Genomic DNA, 15212 nt, shown 5'->3' on the forward strand with positions numbered 1-15212 from the left:
ATCCTTATTAATATGTAATGTTGAGAAACATGAATATAATTAAAAAAAATGTAATGGAAGAAGACAGAAGGGTCAGGTTCGGGTGCTGGGAAAAGCTGTGCCAGGGTCTAGTAGTGACTCCCAAATCCTGGGACTGAGGCTATAGGTGCACCCTAAAGCTGCTCTGAGATTAGTGTCAACTGCAGTGATCCACAGCTGGAGAAACCTCCATCCCCAGAACAAGGGCCTGGAAACAGGATAAATTATGGCCGTAGAAAGCTAACTCCTGGGAGATCTCTTGGCAAAACCAGTGTATCAGTAGCTTGGTTTTGAACATGCTAAAACTGAACACAAAAGACTTGTTTCTATTCTCATGTATATAAAATACTAGCAATTTCATTGATGGGAGAGATCTCGCGCAAGTCAGAAGCCACTGCAAGAAAAAAGGAAATTACCCTAGGTTTTGTTAACTCTCAAGTTATCCAAGGAAATTCTGGTAGTATTTACATCAATTCTAGAAATGAAATTATCTTATCAAAACACTGACCTTTTTTCCTCCCCACTGTCTTTATGCCATTTCCAAGTTTGAATTGGATAACGGGCAATTAAACCAGCTTTTTTGTCTTGCTTCTGGATTTTAGTTAACAGTTTTTAGAAATTATTTAAAGACTGTAGGACAGAAGTGTTGCATTATTGTATCAAAAGAAAAACTGCACAAAATCTTGACATTAAGAATGACACTATTTTTTTTCCCCCTGCCTCAAACTGTGCCAAACCAGTCATTTTCATCCAATCCTTGTTACAGCAACAGAGAGGATAAAGTTATTGCTGCTTAGTTTCAATAGGTTAGATAGTGTTAAATACATAATGCATAACATCATAGTAGAGCGATTTTTTAGTTATGCAAAACCTGGTATGTTAAATTAAAGACCAACCCAGAGGGAATAACAAGGGTGATTTTAAATAGGAAATTGGGAGCCATATCCCAGTACAGACCGGGATGACCAGCCTCTCTTGCCATAGCATCCACCCTAAGGTTACAGGGTTATCCCCGCAGATGCTGCTTTCGTACCTCATTTCTTCGTTGATGTTTGCTATGATTTTTTTTCCCCTGCCATGAAACTTCAGGTGTCCCTGGAAAACTTTTATTGACTTTATTCTTTTCCTTAACTCTTGATAAGGGGCTTAACACTGGTTATACAATCCAAGCAAATTAAACTCTGTTTCTGGTTAGGAAGGAAAACAGTACTTCCTTTACTTTCCAGTAAAGGAAATAAAGTTTATCTATAAATATGCAATTATTCTGTATGACAAACAACTGATTTGTTGAGATTACAAAATTTATTTGTATACTAAATTAAAAAAGGCAAAGAACTAACAATGTTCTGTCAATGCTCTGAAAAAAATAATCAAATGTCAGAAGCACCATTTCTTAAAATCAATGGCAGACGTGGTACACATGAACATTTTTCTATAAACGTATTTATCAGGGTTGCTTATGATGGCAAGGCTTGTGTGAGAAAAACCAACAATGAATGAAATAAAGTACTACTGTACACAGAGATTTCCTGCGGTTAAATCATACAGGGCTACATTTTGAAATGTTTTATTAACAGGTTCTGTAATCACATGCAATTCTGCAGGCCCAGAACGGAGTGCTATGTGAATAAACTATGCGGACAAACTGCCTGCAATGAAACTCAAATATTTTATATCCATTTTACTTGTTCACTTTCAGGGCAAGGTTGAGGGTTTTGGTTTGCTTTGGGGGGTTGGGTGTTTTTTGGGGGGTAGGGTGCAGGTTTTTTTAGTTTGGGGTTTTTTTTTGTTGGTTGGGTTTTTTTGTTGTTGGGGTTTTGTCTGTGGTTTTTGTTTTTTTAAAATAAAGACCCATTAAAAGCCTGACACTAATGAAATACTAGTTATAGCCAGGTAGGCAAAGTGCAACTCCATCTGGACCATCAAATATCTCAACACGTTTTACATCACCTCTCTCTGCTGTAACTCTCACAGGAGCAGCTTTTCTGTGACAACTCCTTTAAGGCATGATATTGCCCTCTAACATAAGCGTCACATCAAATTTGAAAGGAAAGAGTATTTTCGCATCCCCCCCTTCTCCACCACTGAACCAGGGGCTGGAGGAAAAGGTTTCCCTTCTGCACACCGCAGGAAATGATTGTTTTGCTCTGCAATTAGATAGACATCCAATTAAAAATACATAAGTCCTGTTCAAAACTGGATTCATTTTTCACACAGCTCCTCTCGTCATCTCAATGTGCTGGAACAGTCGTCAACCATAACTGGGAACAAAATTGTGAAGTTGTTCTTTTGGAAAAAAGAGCCTGGATATTGCCACCAGAAGGCTCGCAGACTCTGAACTCATTAGCTCTCAAAATTAAAAGCACTTACCTCTTCAAGGACATCTGCAAGCTTACTAAGTATCTCCTCAGGAAGGCTCTGGAATGTGGGAACACTGCAATACAAGAGAAACCTCGATTAATGGATCCCTCTAGATATCTCATAAATCTAGCTGCATTTCTCTCATCAATCTTCCAGAGATATTTCACCCTCGTCATCTGGGGCTGAACAAGCATTCACCAGAAAAGTGGCATATATAACGGAAATCTGATCTTCTTCTAGCAGCCAAGATGTATTTTGTTATGATGGGAGACCACTTGCAATAAACATCTGGAGAGCCAATCATAAAACCGATAATCAACTAAGAATCAATTAAGGATTTACTGGAATTAATCTGTGCCGCAAACCTGTTCAGTCACATGTATGACAGTACAAATTTTTTCCTGGTCTGCTTGCATCCCAGTAGAAATAAATAAATAAATAGGCAGAAAAGATCAGCTCTAACCAGCAACAGGTTGACTGAAACCACACAGAGACATAAAAAATGCAGAGCACGAAGCCACAAAGGGTCAGCAACAAACCAGCATCGAACCACTGTAAGAATTTCTTAAGTCTTCATCAGGAATTTTATATCCAAGTTTGTTTGTTTTCTTTTGCCATAAAGGCAACTTTTCCACTTGTTTGGTAGCATCTTCCTCAGCAAAGGTCTCCCAGGCCAGGCTTGACTTGCTGGTTGAGGTGAGAGGGCAATACAGCAATAAAGAGCCCACCGGCCCAGGGTCCACAGGACTGAGATTTAATTCAGTCTGGAGCAGGATGAAGGATACAAACTTGGGTCTCCAAATCTCCTGCAACTACCCTGACCTTGAAGCTGCACCTCCACAACCTTAGAGCCTTGCCCAGAGAGATTGTGGAGTCTCCCTCCTTGGAGTTATTCAAAAGCCATCTGGATATAGTCCGGGGCAACCGGCTCTAGGTAGCCCTGCTTGAACAGCGGGGTTGGACCAGATGACCTCCAGTGGTCAACCTCAACCAGTCTGTGATTCTGCAATACCTTGGTCTCTCATTCTCCATTTTCCATAAAAACTTCATGTTCATCAGTATTCCCAAGTGATGCTAAACTAAACACATAGACACAATGTATGCTCTAGAGGCAGAAAAGCAGCACTGCACCTGCTTTAATCAAAAAAGCTTGTCATTGGTGGGCTAATTAGCAATGCATCTAGATGAAATATTAGCCCAAGCCTAGCACTGAGCTGATACAGCCCTACCAAGGCCATTTCCAAGAACAGGTCGCTCAGGAGTTGCTTTATCACGCTCCAGCACACGGTGTAAACATAGTCCTATGCTCCTAATATTAAACTGAGATCCCCAATGCATTGCTCGGATTTCAGGAACACTCATGATCAGGTGCAAAGCGAGGAGGGAGGGAGCCCTTGGGACTAGTTTCCTGCTGAGAGGTAAATATAACCCAAAATAAATCATGCTTTTCCTTTCACACAAGGTTGCACTTCTTACTTTGGATCCCATAACTGCATAAAAGTTACACTCCATGTTTTGGGAACCTAAAAAACCCCAAACCAAACCCATACTTTTTTTTTTGCAATCCTCAACTCTGGAGAGCAAGTCCTGGCACGTGCCTTTGGGGTAATCACCCCACCTATGGTTCACGAGCCCTGAACACTCTGGATGCACAATTTGGTGGCTGCTTCTGCACACAGACAAAGTCCACAAAAGCAAAGGCAGGTCTGAAGACCTTGCAGAGAGAGGGCTTGATAGCAAAAGCCAGTATTTTGTCTGGGGCCAAGCATGAAGTGCCTGGCAAACTTAATTTGTGAGCATAATTAATGCATAATTTAAAAGGAGTTATATGAATTCTGGGCCTAAGTATAAAATGAAAGTTCATTATACCAACTCTAGCATTCCCAAATGAGGAATAAACTTGTGGGAGAAGATAATACTCCCAGACATCTGGACAAATTTTACCGTGGTTGCACCATCACACTCCCAAATTGGGGGAAAATGCATCACAGCATATTTTTTTTACAGATAATTATGCCTGTGCAATCTAAGGGAGGGTAGCAGAAGACATCTATTATAGACCAATTGTGTGAGAAACAGGGAAATAGCATAGGAGCTCTGAAAAATTCTAAATCTTACTACTGAGAACTTAGGAAATTTTCCTTCTTTACTTAATATCCCAAGATAAACACAACTTTAACACAGCACTAGAGCAGATAATGGGAAAATCATTGACCAAACGAACTCCAACTACATCACATCACAGAATTCCACAATTAACATCACAAATTTATGGTGATTTATGATGGGCCAGTATCATTCCAAACAGCTAGAAAAGACAATACAGACAAATTATATTTGAGTCTCATAAGAAGAGGACTTACAGGACTGCTCATCATTTTAGTACCAAAAAAGCCAGTACTGAACAAAGGCCTTTATAAAATAGCAGAGAGAAATCGTTTATTGACCTGTTAAAAGATGTTACAGATTCAGGCCAAAAGAGCTAATGATAACACCGATAGAAGACTAAGATTTGAAAAGAACAGCAAGATTTGAAAAGATGCTCAAGTGTATAAGACAGTACTGAACTCTTGGCTTGAGTCTCCAGGCCAATAAAAATATGCCCCCACTCTCTCCATGACAACATTAAACAGATTGATAAAAAAAGATCCTTGCTTTCCTCCAAAATCCACCTGTATTATTTAAATATTTGTGTACAAAAATCAATGTTTTGGAGATTATTTCCATGCAGGTACTTGCACTCAAAGGAAAATGGAGCCTCAGGTCTAAAGGGAGAGCTTAGAGGAAAGCAGCTGAGCTGCAAATTGCTGCAAGTAGGAAAATGCATGCTAAGAAAACAAACAGGAGCAGAAGACTCAAAGGAAATCTTTGAAGATGTTGCAGCACAGCAAGAGGTAAGAAAAATTACACTCCGTTTTTTACAATTTTGTGAAATTTGTGAAAAAGTCTGAAAATATACAAAAGAAAACATTCAGCACTTGAGTTCAGCTGTATTCATTATTTATAATAGAAGAAATCACAACAAATGCAGCTCCACCTCGGCAAGACATTACATGCCCTGTGCCTAACAAAGCAGGATCAAGTAAACCCAGACTTTCTCTGGCAAGTTCTTCTCCAACTGCTTCTTAAAACCCATCAATAACAGGTTCGATTTTAAAACATCCTTGTCACATACTCTAAATAGTAACAGTTGCTACAGCTAGGAAAAAAAGGTACTCTGGTATCTAATGTTGATGTCTCTCAACAAAGTTTAAAACTCTTCTTCCTACCTGCAGCACACATGAAGGACTTATTCCACTTTTGTCCACAACCATCTCCCACTTCGCCCAGGAACTACACCTGCTGTACACCAAACAGTAGCAGCTTGCTTAGCCTTTCCTAGCAAGGTGTGTTTCCTGCAAGTCTGGTTACTCAGTCCTCCTCTGGACTTTCTCCAGCTGCTTCTTATTCCATATAATGAGGAGCAATTTCTTCACCTGCACTGAATAATGTACCGTTGAGAAGTTGCCCTGAAAGGGAAAGATCTGCACTCCAACATACCCGTGTTAAGGTGGGAATCAAGCCCCCGTCTTCTTCATCCTCAGTGAACGCCTTGATGGCTCCTGGGCCAGAGAGATGATGACTGGGGCTTTCTCTGCTGCCTAAATCCTTTAAACGTATTTTGAGAGAAACTGGTAAAGCACTTAATTGCAGAAGAAGCTCCAGCTGTGCTACAATTTCCACTCTGAAGCAAACAGCTGAACGGTGATCAGCACTACCCTACCTAAGGCCTCTAACACCGATTAGTCAAAACGAAACCCCATCCCTGTGTGATGAGGTTATGGAATAAAAAGCTGGATATGGAACAGAGATGCTTTCACAGCTGACATTCTACTCACTTGCAGCCCCCTTTGCTCCTCAAAGTTATTTATGGCGATATGGGTGTTAAAAAGTATTTCTACTGAACTCTTTATGCCTATTTTATAGGGTCCCTTTGCAAAAGTACAGTCCAAGATCCACATGAAGATCCAGGCCACTCTACAAAGGCAGCACATAACAAGGCAAATCAGATCCCAAACTTAAGGAAATTGAGTTTTAACAGCAAATACGAATAAACTCGACATTTTTTTTTGATCGATACACAAACATCACAATGCTTTATCACAAAAGATGTGTGATTGCCACCGCAGGTAACAGGATGAGGAGCAACCTCTGATCTTTTCCAGTCTCCCTGCCCCAAGCCTTGTTAGACTCTCTTTTGAGCACAAAAAGGAGAAGTAGCTGCAATGGTGGAGGAGCTGCTCACGCTGGCAGGGAGACGTGACTTTTTGCTGGCTTATATTTCACGCTATTCAGCTACAGAATATTTTGTAGGTGATGACAGTCCATGTATGTGGTGAGGGCACCATGGGGAATTGCTTGCTGTCTGAAGGAATGGCAGAGCAGCTATTCCGGTTGGCTCAAAAAGCGACGCATTTGCAGAGAGAGCTCAACATGCTGAACAGAGGCTGCCAAAATAGAGGAAAACAGCTGCGCCAACATGTGCACGTTGAATCTCCGTCCCGATACAAAAGCAAAGATCTGCCCAACCTGAAGGCAGTGGAAGGAAGCCTGAAAGGTCAGAGGTGGTGGAAGGAAATGTGAAAGGTCAGGTTTCCATCCCTGGTGATCTGCAGTCACCGAGCTGCTCTCAACCTTTAGGCAGAAGCAACATCCCCCATTAGCAGCACTTCGATTCATCCTTTTGATTCATCCCATGGGATTACTCTTGTACTAAACCAGCAAGAGCTTCCAAATAATGCTGGCTGCAACCCAAGGGGTTGATTTTACCCTAAAAAATACTCAGTGGCAGAAATGCTAGCACTCTGGCAGAACATTTGCCTTCTGACACACATGAAAACTGTGCGGTGTCATTGGCTGTCTTCTTTCTTCACCCCAACTAAAGCAGCTATTCACTTTCTAAATGCATTTCAAGATGTGTTCCCCAAACTTTTAAAGGATGTTCATTGAAAATGTTCATCCAGCTCCGCAGTCGGCAGCAGACAGTCCTCGTGGATTAACTCTGAAACAAACCCTTTATTATTATTGTTGGTTGGCACCTAACAAATGCAGTTGTTGTTGCTGTTCTCTGCCTTGGGCCAGATGGGTAAGCATAGCTTAAAAATCAAAACAGCTTAGTAAAAGGAAATGAAGTCTGTCTGAATTCCCTGAAACTCTTTTTTTTTCGCACCCAACAGGAATGAAGGTTGAAAAATGCTAATGTCCTTGCTTTACAACATTTCGGATGCCCCTACAGCACTGTCTCTCCGCTCTGAAAGAAACAAGGCTAAATCTTACCTAGCAGAAGCTGACGCTTGATTTAGGATACTCACAAAAACTGATGTTTTGAACAACTCAAGCTAGAAATGCTATCTACAGACAGCCGCCCACTGGCCATCAAGTTTTGTCTGATAGGGACTGCTGGCTCCGTCAGGATCATGGCCTTAAAAAAAAGAACTAAGAAACATGCCTGCAGCCTTATTCATAAAAGTTTACAGAAATTTAATGTGCAGTCTTTCATGTTGTCTTCTCTTTGCCTTCTCTTAAACTGGGACATGTTGCATCAGAGAATCCCATGTAGTTTCACCTTTCCCATGTTAACATCTGGTTGGTATCGGTTAAAGTGGGATCTTGTAGAAGATAAGTTTCAGAAGGAAAAAATAAAAATTCTCTATTCCTCCTATGCCACATTTGTATCTTAGGGGACAGAGCCTGTCCCCGTCATGTATGTTAATACAGCCATACAGAGCAAAAAAAAATGCTGATTACAGAAGAAACTCTAAACCAAGCCAGGAAGGCAGAGAGCAGAAGCGCAAAGCAAGACCTGCCTCTATGTTTTCCATCATCCCATATGTGGGATTTCATTCCAGTATTTTAAAAATGCAGTTCCATCCTGGTAAGCAAGTTGCATGCTGAGTTTCAGATCCTCAGCGAAACCATCCCCCACGGTGCTCAGAGATGCCATGGGGATTATCTGGTGTCGGAAGTGCCCGGCAATGCCAGACTGCTGAGATCACCCAGTGACTGGACCATGTATCAGCTTGCTGAGGAGAGAATGCAAAGATTTTTGAGGAGGTGGTAGGACAGGGATCCTCTTCTGAACAGCGAGAACAACTGCAAGTAGCACCTGAGGCCAACACGGCTGCTGGATGCCTCTGTGCAAGAGCCAGCGTGCAAGACGGGCAAGTGTGCGGAGTGAGAGTTGTATATTCATTTTGTGTTGCAAACTGTTGGGATTTTTCATACACAGTACCTACCACAACAGAAGTGGCAGAAAGTAAGTTCAGAAAAGGTGTATTTAGTTCTCCAGAAACTCAGTCCTTACCCTATTGCAAATGTAATTGGTAAGTCAAGGCTAGTTTTCCTGAAGCGATTTCCTGCACGTTTTACTTAGCTTAAAGAATACTAGAGACAAAGGAGAAAGGGAGATGGAGAGTGACAGTTACTCACGCTCGTGTTAATTACTCTTACGTCTGGCCTTGAAAGCAGCTCATACAAAGCAACTCTTCAGAAGAAAGAATAGATTTGCTCTGCTGGTGCTGCAGATGACTTGTCTGCATTAAAGCATTAAAATAATTTGCAATTGTTAATCTTGGAGAGGGTGAAAATGTTATAGGTACAATTTTAAAGCTCTGCCACTCATAGCACAGACCTTATTCTGGTAAATAAATTCCTGAAAGGGGTTTGTAGTTGTCCTGGTTTCAGCTGGGATAGAGTTAACTGTCTCCCTAGCAGCTGGTACAGTGCTATGTTTTGAGTTCAGCATGAGAAGAATGTTGATAACACACTGATGTTTTCAGTTGTTGCTCACTAGTGTTTAGACTAAAGTCAAGGATTTTTCAGCTTCTCATGCCCAGCCAGCGAGAAAGCTGGAGGGGCACAAGAAGTTGGCCCAGGACACAGCCAGGGCAGCTGACCCAAACTGGCCAAAGGGGTATTCCATACCATGGGACGTCACGTCTAGTATAGGAACTGGGGGGAGTGGGGGGAAATCATTGCTCGGGGACTAGCTGGGTGTCGGTCGGCAGGTGGTGAGCAATTGCCCTGCACATCATTTGTACATTCCAATCCTTTTACTACTACTGTTGTCATTTTATTAGTGTTATCGTTATCATTATTAGTTTCTTCTTTTCTGTTCTATTAAACCGTTCTTATCTCAACCACAAGTTTTTACTTCTTTTCCCAATTTTCTCCCCCATCTCACTGGGGGGGGGGGGGGGGGGGGGAGTGAGTGAACGGCTGCATGGTGCTTAGTTGCTGGCTGGGGTTAAACCACAAAAGTAGTGTATTTTTTTTCTCCCAGACATCTGGTTATATATTAAGAGATGCTATACGTATGAAAATGGGAGAGATGCAGAAAGCAAATGAACTGATCTTTCTCCTTATAAGCAAAAGACTAAAGTAAAGCAAGTGCGAGGGGTTACATTTTTTTTCCTCTCGTGATGAAAGGACAATAATGATGCTAACGGATGAAGTGGTCTGCTGACATCACGAGGCCAAACCTCTGATCTCCCTGTGAGGAACGCACATGCAGCATGTGAAACGATCACAAAAGGATGCAGTTGCACACCCTGTTTTGGTCCAGGCTCTGTTTATGTTCAATAGGCTGCTCAGGTACTCTGGAGTGCTGTTTTCCCTTGCTTCCGTCAATCCCTGTCTTTCCCTGACAGGGGTTCATTATCAGAGACAGCCCTCCTACTGCATCTCATTTTGCAGTCACTGGGGAGATTGTACAATTTAACAAAAAAAATTAAATTGTTGCTGTCATGATGAGAGGGAGGGAGAGAAATTAGTAGGTGTGTAAACCCCTTCTACGTGCATTCACTCAAGATTATTCATCTTCAGAAGGACAATTGCTCCCAAAGAGCTATAAATGCTCAACAGCAGCAACTACTTTGGAAACCTCACTAAACTTTAAGCAGGCACAGTTTTAGCACTCAGCTCAAGACAGAGGATTCACAGTACCCAGCAGTGCTGCTCTTGTGCCAGACTACGGAGGAAATCTATACCTGCTGTTACCATTTGAGTATGCTATGCAATTTTTTCTGCTGTAGCCATTGATATTTCTTAATATTTGCAAATCAAATTATACCTATAGTCCTAAAGGAAAGCTTCTGTACCTTCCAACTCACATGTCTTTTCCAACATTATTATATAGGTTATTAAAGATCACAGCTGTCGCAAGAAGCCTCACAGCCCTGTATCCTGTGTGCTTCGTTTCTGTGATCCTGCATTCACACTACAGCCAAAATTAAATTGTCCTTGGCTTGCAATGTAATTATTACCTCTTCAAAACAGCTTACTGTCAAGGAGTTTCTCTCCAGCATTTTGTCCCCATTCTCTGGGAGATATCATGGGAAATGAACCCTCACCCTTCAGCCCCTGTGGACAATCCTGGAGTGGGTGCACTGAGCCCAATTTCTGCTTCTGCATGTCAACTGAAACTACAGATGCATCACTGCGGCATCGGAATAAAGTTAAACAAAAACCATTATCTCACACAAGATGTGAATACCGTGCTTAGAAAATGAAAGATGTTTGCGACTGACTCTCATGCTGTATCTCAAAAGAGATCTTTAAACACTGATCAGTATGTTGAAGACACAGTACAGTTTAAAGAAGTGACAAGTTGCATTTGCATGCACAGTCTGTTTTGTCCCATTCCTCTAAACTGGGTATTTACAACATCTTCAAAACCAATTGAAACCAGGCATTTTGTCTCTAACAGATGTCTACTGCACTTGACAGCAAATTGTCATATCTTTTTCACAAAGACACTGACAATACTATTTCTAAAGCATGGACCCTGTTTTGCAATGCTCACTGCTGTTGTAATGCTGCTTCCAGCCTCCCTCCTTTTAACTGTCACCATTAAATGAACATATTAAAAAGATTACTGTAGTTTTCTGTCTTCATAATTATGTATATACAAAAGAAAAATAAGCTGTATATGTTCTTAAGGTCATCTGAATCACAAGCGTTTCACGTTCTCCCAGGTGATTTCTTTCAGCACCCACCAAACCAAAGGGACCTGAGAGTTGGGTCCCTAATATTGAACCTTCAAAAAAAAAAATTACTCCCCGACACAGACGTTGACTGAAACTACACAATTCACAAAGCAAGCATTGAAATATCTAAATATCTTCCTTGTTTTGTAATTGTTAATTACTACAAGAAGAATCCGAAGACTTTTTGCACTAAAGCAAATGAATAACATAGGATAAAATATATGGAAATCCTGCCCGACACACTCCTATGTAGTGAGTTGGCAGGGGTGACGCCGTGGTTGGCAGTGTCATCAATTGCCAGACACAGCAAAAAGCAGCAGAACTGCCTTTGTGGGTAGTCTTGAACTTCTCACTCTGGATCAATGCGTCTGAGATGATTTACTGAGGGACAAGTCCAAACAAAAGCACTTTTAATCAGTATATCATCACCGAGAATAGTATTCCAGGTATTGACTTAGTTACCTCCTCTGCAGAGAAGTAAGCTACGAAAAAGGCACTAGAGTCCAGAACAGTTTGTTCCTCTTCACGGTGGGAACCTAGGACAAGCACGTTTGCATGAAATGATGAGTGACCCCATGTAAATTCATCTCAGAGTGCTTGATAGAGGCATTTGAGACTATCCCACAGACAAGTAGTGTTGGTGCAAACCCCTGGTAACACCAGCAAGTACTGCAAGACATCCAGGACATCCTAACCAGCCTAATACAGTAATTCTAACCCAACACATTGATGGGCAAAACCCCCCTTCCTTCTAATTTCTGACCTGCGCAGCCCCGGGGCAGTGTTGAATAATTACTACTCAGTTGGAGACACAAGAGGAACACTGACTTCAAGATTTGCCCGAGGCAAAAATACACAGCCAGCAAATCCCTTCCTATTTTAAGCGAAGTCATTCTCTCGGCAGTTTGCTCATTTGCTGGTCGCAGCGGAAAGGACAGCTCGCATGTTATTGATTGGGGGGTGTAATTCAGGACATTTATCCTCTGCGAAGCTCTGAAGGCTAACAGATGGTGGCTCGTCTTAATTCCTTATTTCTAATGGCTTTTATTCATACTCTTGGGAATGCTGCTGCTGTTGCTCTCTGTCTTTTTGTAGAAGAGCTCTGTTATCTCTGAATGCCTTTTTAATAGATGTTACAGGGACCTTTGCCTGAGTTGAGTTTGGATCTACTTGAAACATGTAATACTACATGTTTTAGGAGACTCAGCATACTAACCACCTTTAAAATGCTTCTAAAGCCATAGCTGGTACATCTTTCTTTCTCCAGGATAAGCCTCAGTTCTCTTATTGAATTAAACAAAGGAGAAGAATGATATAATCTTTGAGTTTACCATGTTGTTGATTTTCTTCTCCCCTCAGTAAAACCCTTACATCCCAGGAGTCCAAAATTTGCTATGTACAGTAAGTCTCCGCAGCATTTTTTTTTTCCGCACAAAATAAAAAGCAGCTGAAAATGAATTAAATGTTGAGGATTTTCAAGTGGTTTAGATTGTATTGGAGAAATAATCAAATAAGCTTGGCAGATTTGAAATACGGTTTGAAAATTCAACTGTTTAAGAAAACATAATCTTGGGAAAATTACAGACAGGCAAGCAATATAATGGGTAACAAAAAATACCAAAACAAAACAAAAAAAAACATGCTGGGAAGACAATTTCAATTATTCAATACAACTCCATTCAGCTGCTGTCAAACAATCTTTGCTTATTGCTTCCTCTGCCTTTGCTCAAAGAACAGCCCATCTGGGGGCTGCAACCCTCAAACCAGCTCCCAGATTCTTGATGAGAAGACATTTTTGTTAAGACCAGGTGCAACCCTATGCCCAGGCGCATCCCAAAGTCCCTGTCGGGAGGACGGTGCCCAACCCAAATGACCTTCAAACTGGAGCATCTCGGGTTTGGATGAGCATCAGTGTAAGCACAGACCCAGCCATAAGGACGTACTGCAACGTGCAACGCATTACAGGTACAAAGTGGTTTGGAGAAGGGGGAAACTTTCTGGCCAGCAGTAAGCAGCAAGACCAACCAGCGATGGTCAGTTGATCCATGTAATGGCTGCTCTCATGCCAGAGGGGAAACTCTCGGGAAATCTTGTGTTGGATCCAACACACATTGGATCTGTCCCCACTCGAATAGCAACAGATGTTTAACTTTGCTCTATCCAGCATGTCCTACTTTTCCATTATTTCTTCTGATGCAATATGAAACCTTCGTTAACTTCTATCAATTTATTTAATTAATTGCTAAACAACAGATTACAAAAGATCAGCATGTTACACAAATGTCTCTGTATCCCAAGAAGGAATCACCACAGGCACACTGCTACATCAGTCCTTCTGAGATGACCAGGGACTGAGATCATTGATATTCAAGGATTGTTTGCCTGTGGTTGAACCGCTAAACCCCTTCTACTTGTCCCGTCTCAAAAGAGTAATAAAACCAATATTGAAACTTGAGTGTTTGGGAATTTTTAGTGGGTACTCCCTGAGCCAACACGGTTGATACTTAGAGAACTTCTGTTGCAGATATGAAGTGAGTAGAAGGGAAACCTGACCCTGAAATTAGCCCACAGGCATGTCAGTGAAGGCCAAGAGAGATGGATCTAAAAGGAATTAAGTTGCTGTACTCACTTTTGGTGTTGTACCTTTGCCCTGAGCCCTGTAGCCCGGGATGCGCCGCGCTGCCCCTTTTTGCCCATGCCAGCATCCAGTGAGCCTGGCTATACACAGAGCCTGTCCTCATGAAACAGTCAATCTAGTACCCTATCAAAAATTATTTTTAAAATATAATTTATACCAGTCAGCTTTTTTTTTTTTCATAGAAAGAAGGTTGTCGTGGTAAGATTACGGCTGGCTGACAAAGGCAAATGTGGTTATTTACTGTACATTGATTCATTCAAGGCCACATGGCATCTTAATTAAAAATGCCATTATGTATGTTTTGAAGGAAACACTTTAGATTAAAAGCTGACTCTTTGACAGATATCAAAATATAGTTAAAAGAAGTGAGCAAAGGGTGTTGAAAGCAATACCCATAAATCCATTTCTAGTTCACTGTCATTTCTGTTTTATTGATGATCATTCCTCAAGTTTGCAGATGAGGCAATTTACTCCTCTCAGGTGATTAACATCTCACAAAATGCCCTTTAATAGTCTAAGTATTCAATAAGTCATTTTTGGAACAGGCATGCAGATCGCAGCCACAGCATCAGAGCGAGCATGCAAGCATTGACTTAAAACAAGGTAGCCAGGTGCTCCCTGATAACCTCCAAAAAAGCTCCATTAACGTTCACTGGAATAATGCATTTGTCATTCGATATGGATTCAGAGTAATTATTACCTACATGGGAGAAAGATCAGATGGTGAAGATCATCTTACAGGTGAAGGAAGGCAAGGTCCAGTGGAATTAGAAATCACATAAACTGAGATTTTTATCTCATTTCCCATTTTCTAGCAATAAGGCAAGTACTAGAAAGGCATTATTTGGGACAGAGCCGCCTTCATTTGGGAGCCTATAAGAGAAGGTTGGACATTTTCTTATAAAGACATGCCTTTTCCTTCCCCTAATAAAGATTCGGTGGCATATGTCTATGGAAGTTGTAATGGATCTTAGTGGCTTAGGGAGACTGTCACTCTTCAGTTGTCCCTTAGACATCCAGGACCTCCTGAAGACTGCACTGGTAACAGTTTGCTTATGAAGGGTGGAAATATATTGAAACATCAGTTTAAGCTGTCATCTGAAAACACAGAGGAACAAGAGCTCCTGGATTTCTGGTGCCATTTGGAAGGGTAAATCCCATTAGTCTGG

The 15212-nt window shown here is 41.4% G+C and overlaps 1 protein-coding gene across 2 annotated transcripts in view; it reads right to left on the reverse strand.

Annotated features, from left to right (window-relative positions):
- The window catches only part of PRKG1 (protein kinase cGMP-dependent 1), a 527620-nt gene that overhangs the window by 158870 nt on the left and 353538 nt on the right, over positions 1-15212 (reverse strand). For both annotated transcript variants that reach the window (XM_049810177.1, XM_049810176.1), the window contains exon 5: positions 2389-2452. In XM_049810177.1, coding sequence (XP_049666134.1) covers positions 2389-2452 — 64 coding nt within the window. The remainder of the gene's footprint in view (positions 1-2388; positions 2453-15212) is intronic.

The sequence above is a fragment of the Accipiter gentilis genome, chromosome 9 (genome assembly GCF_929443795.1).
Source record: "Accipiter gentilis chromosome 9, bAccGen1.1, whole genome shotgun sequence".
Taxonomy (NCBI): domain Eukaryota; kingdom Metazoa; phylum Chordata; class Aves; order Accipitriformes; family Accipitridae; genus Astur; species Astur gentilis.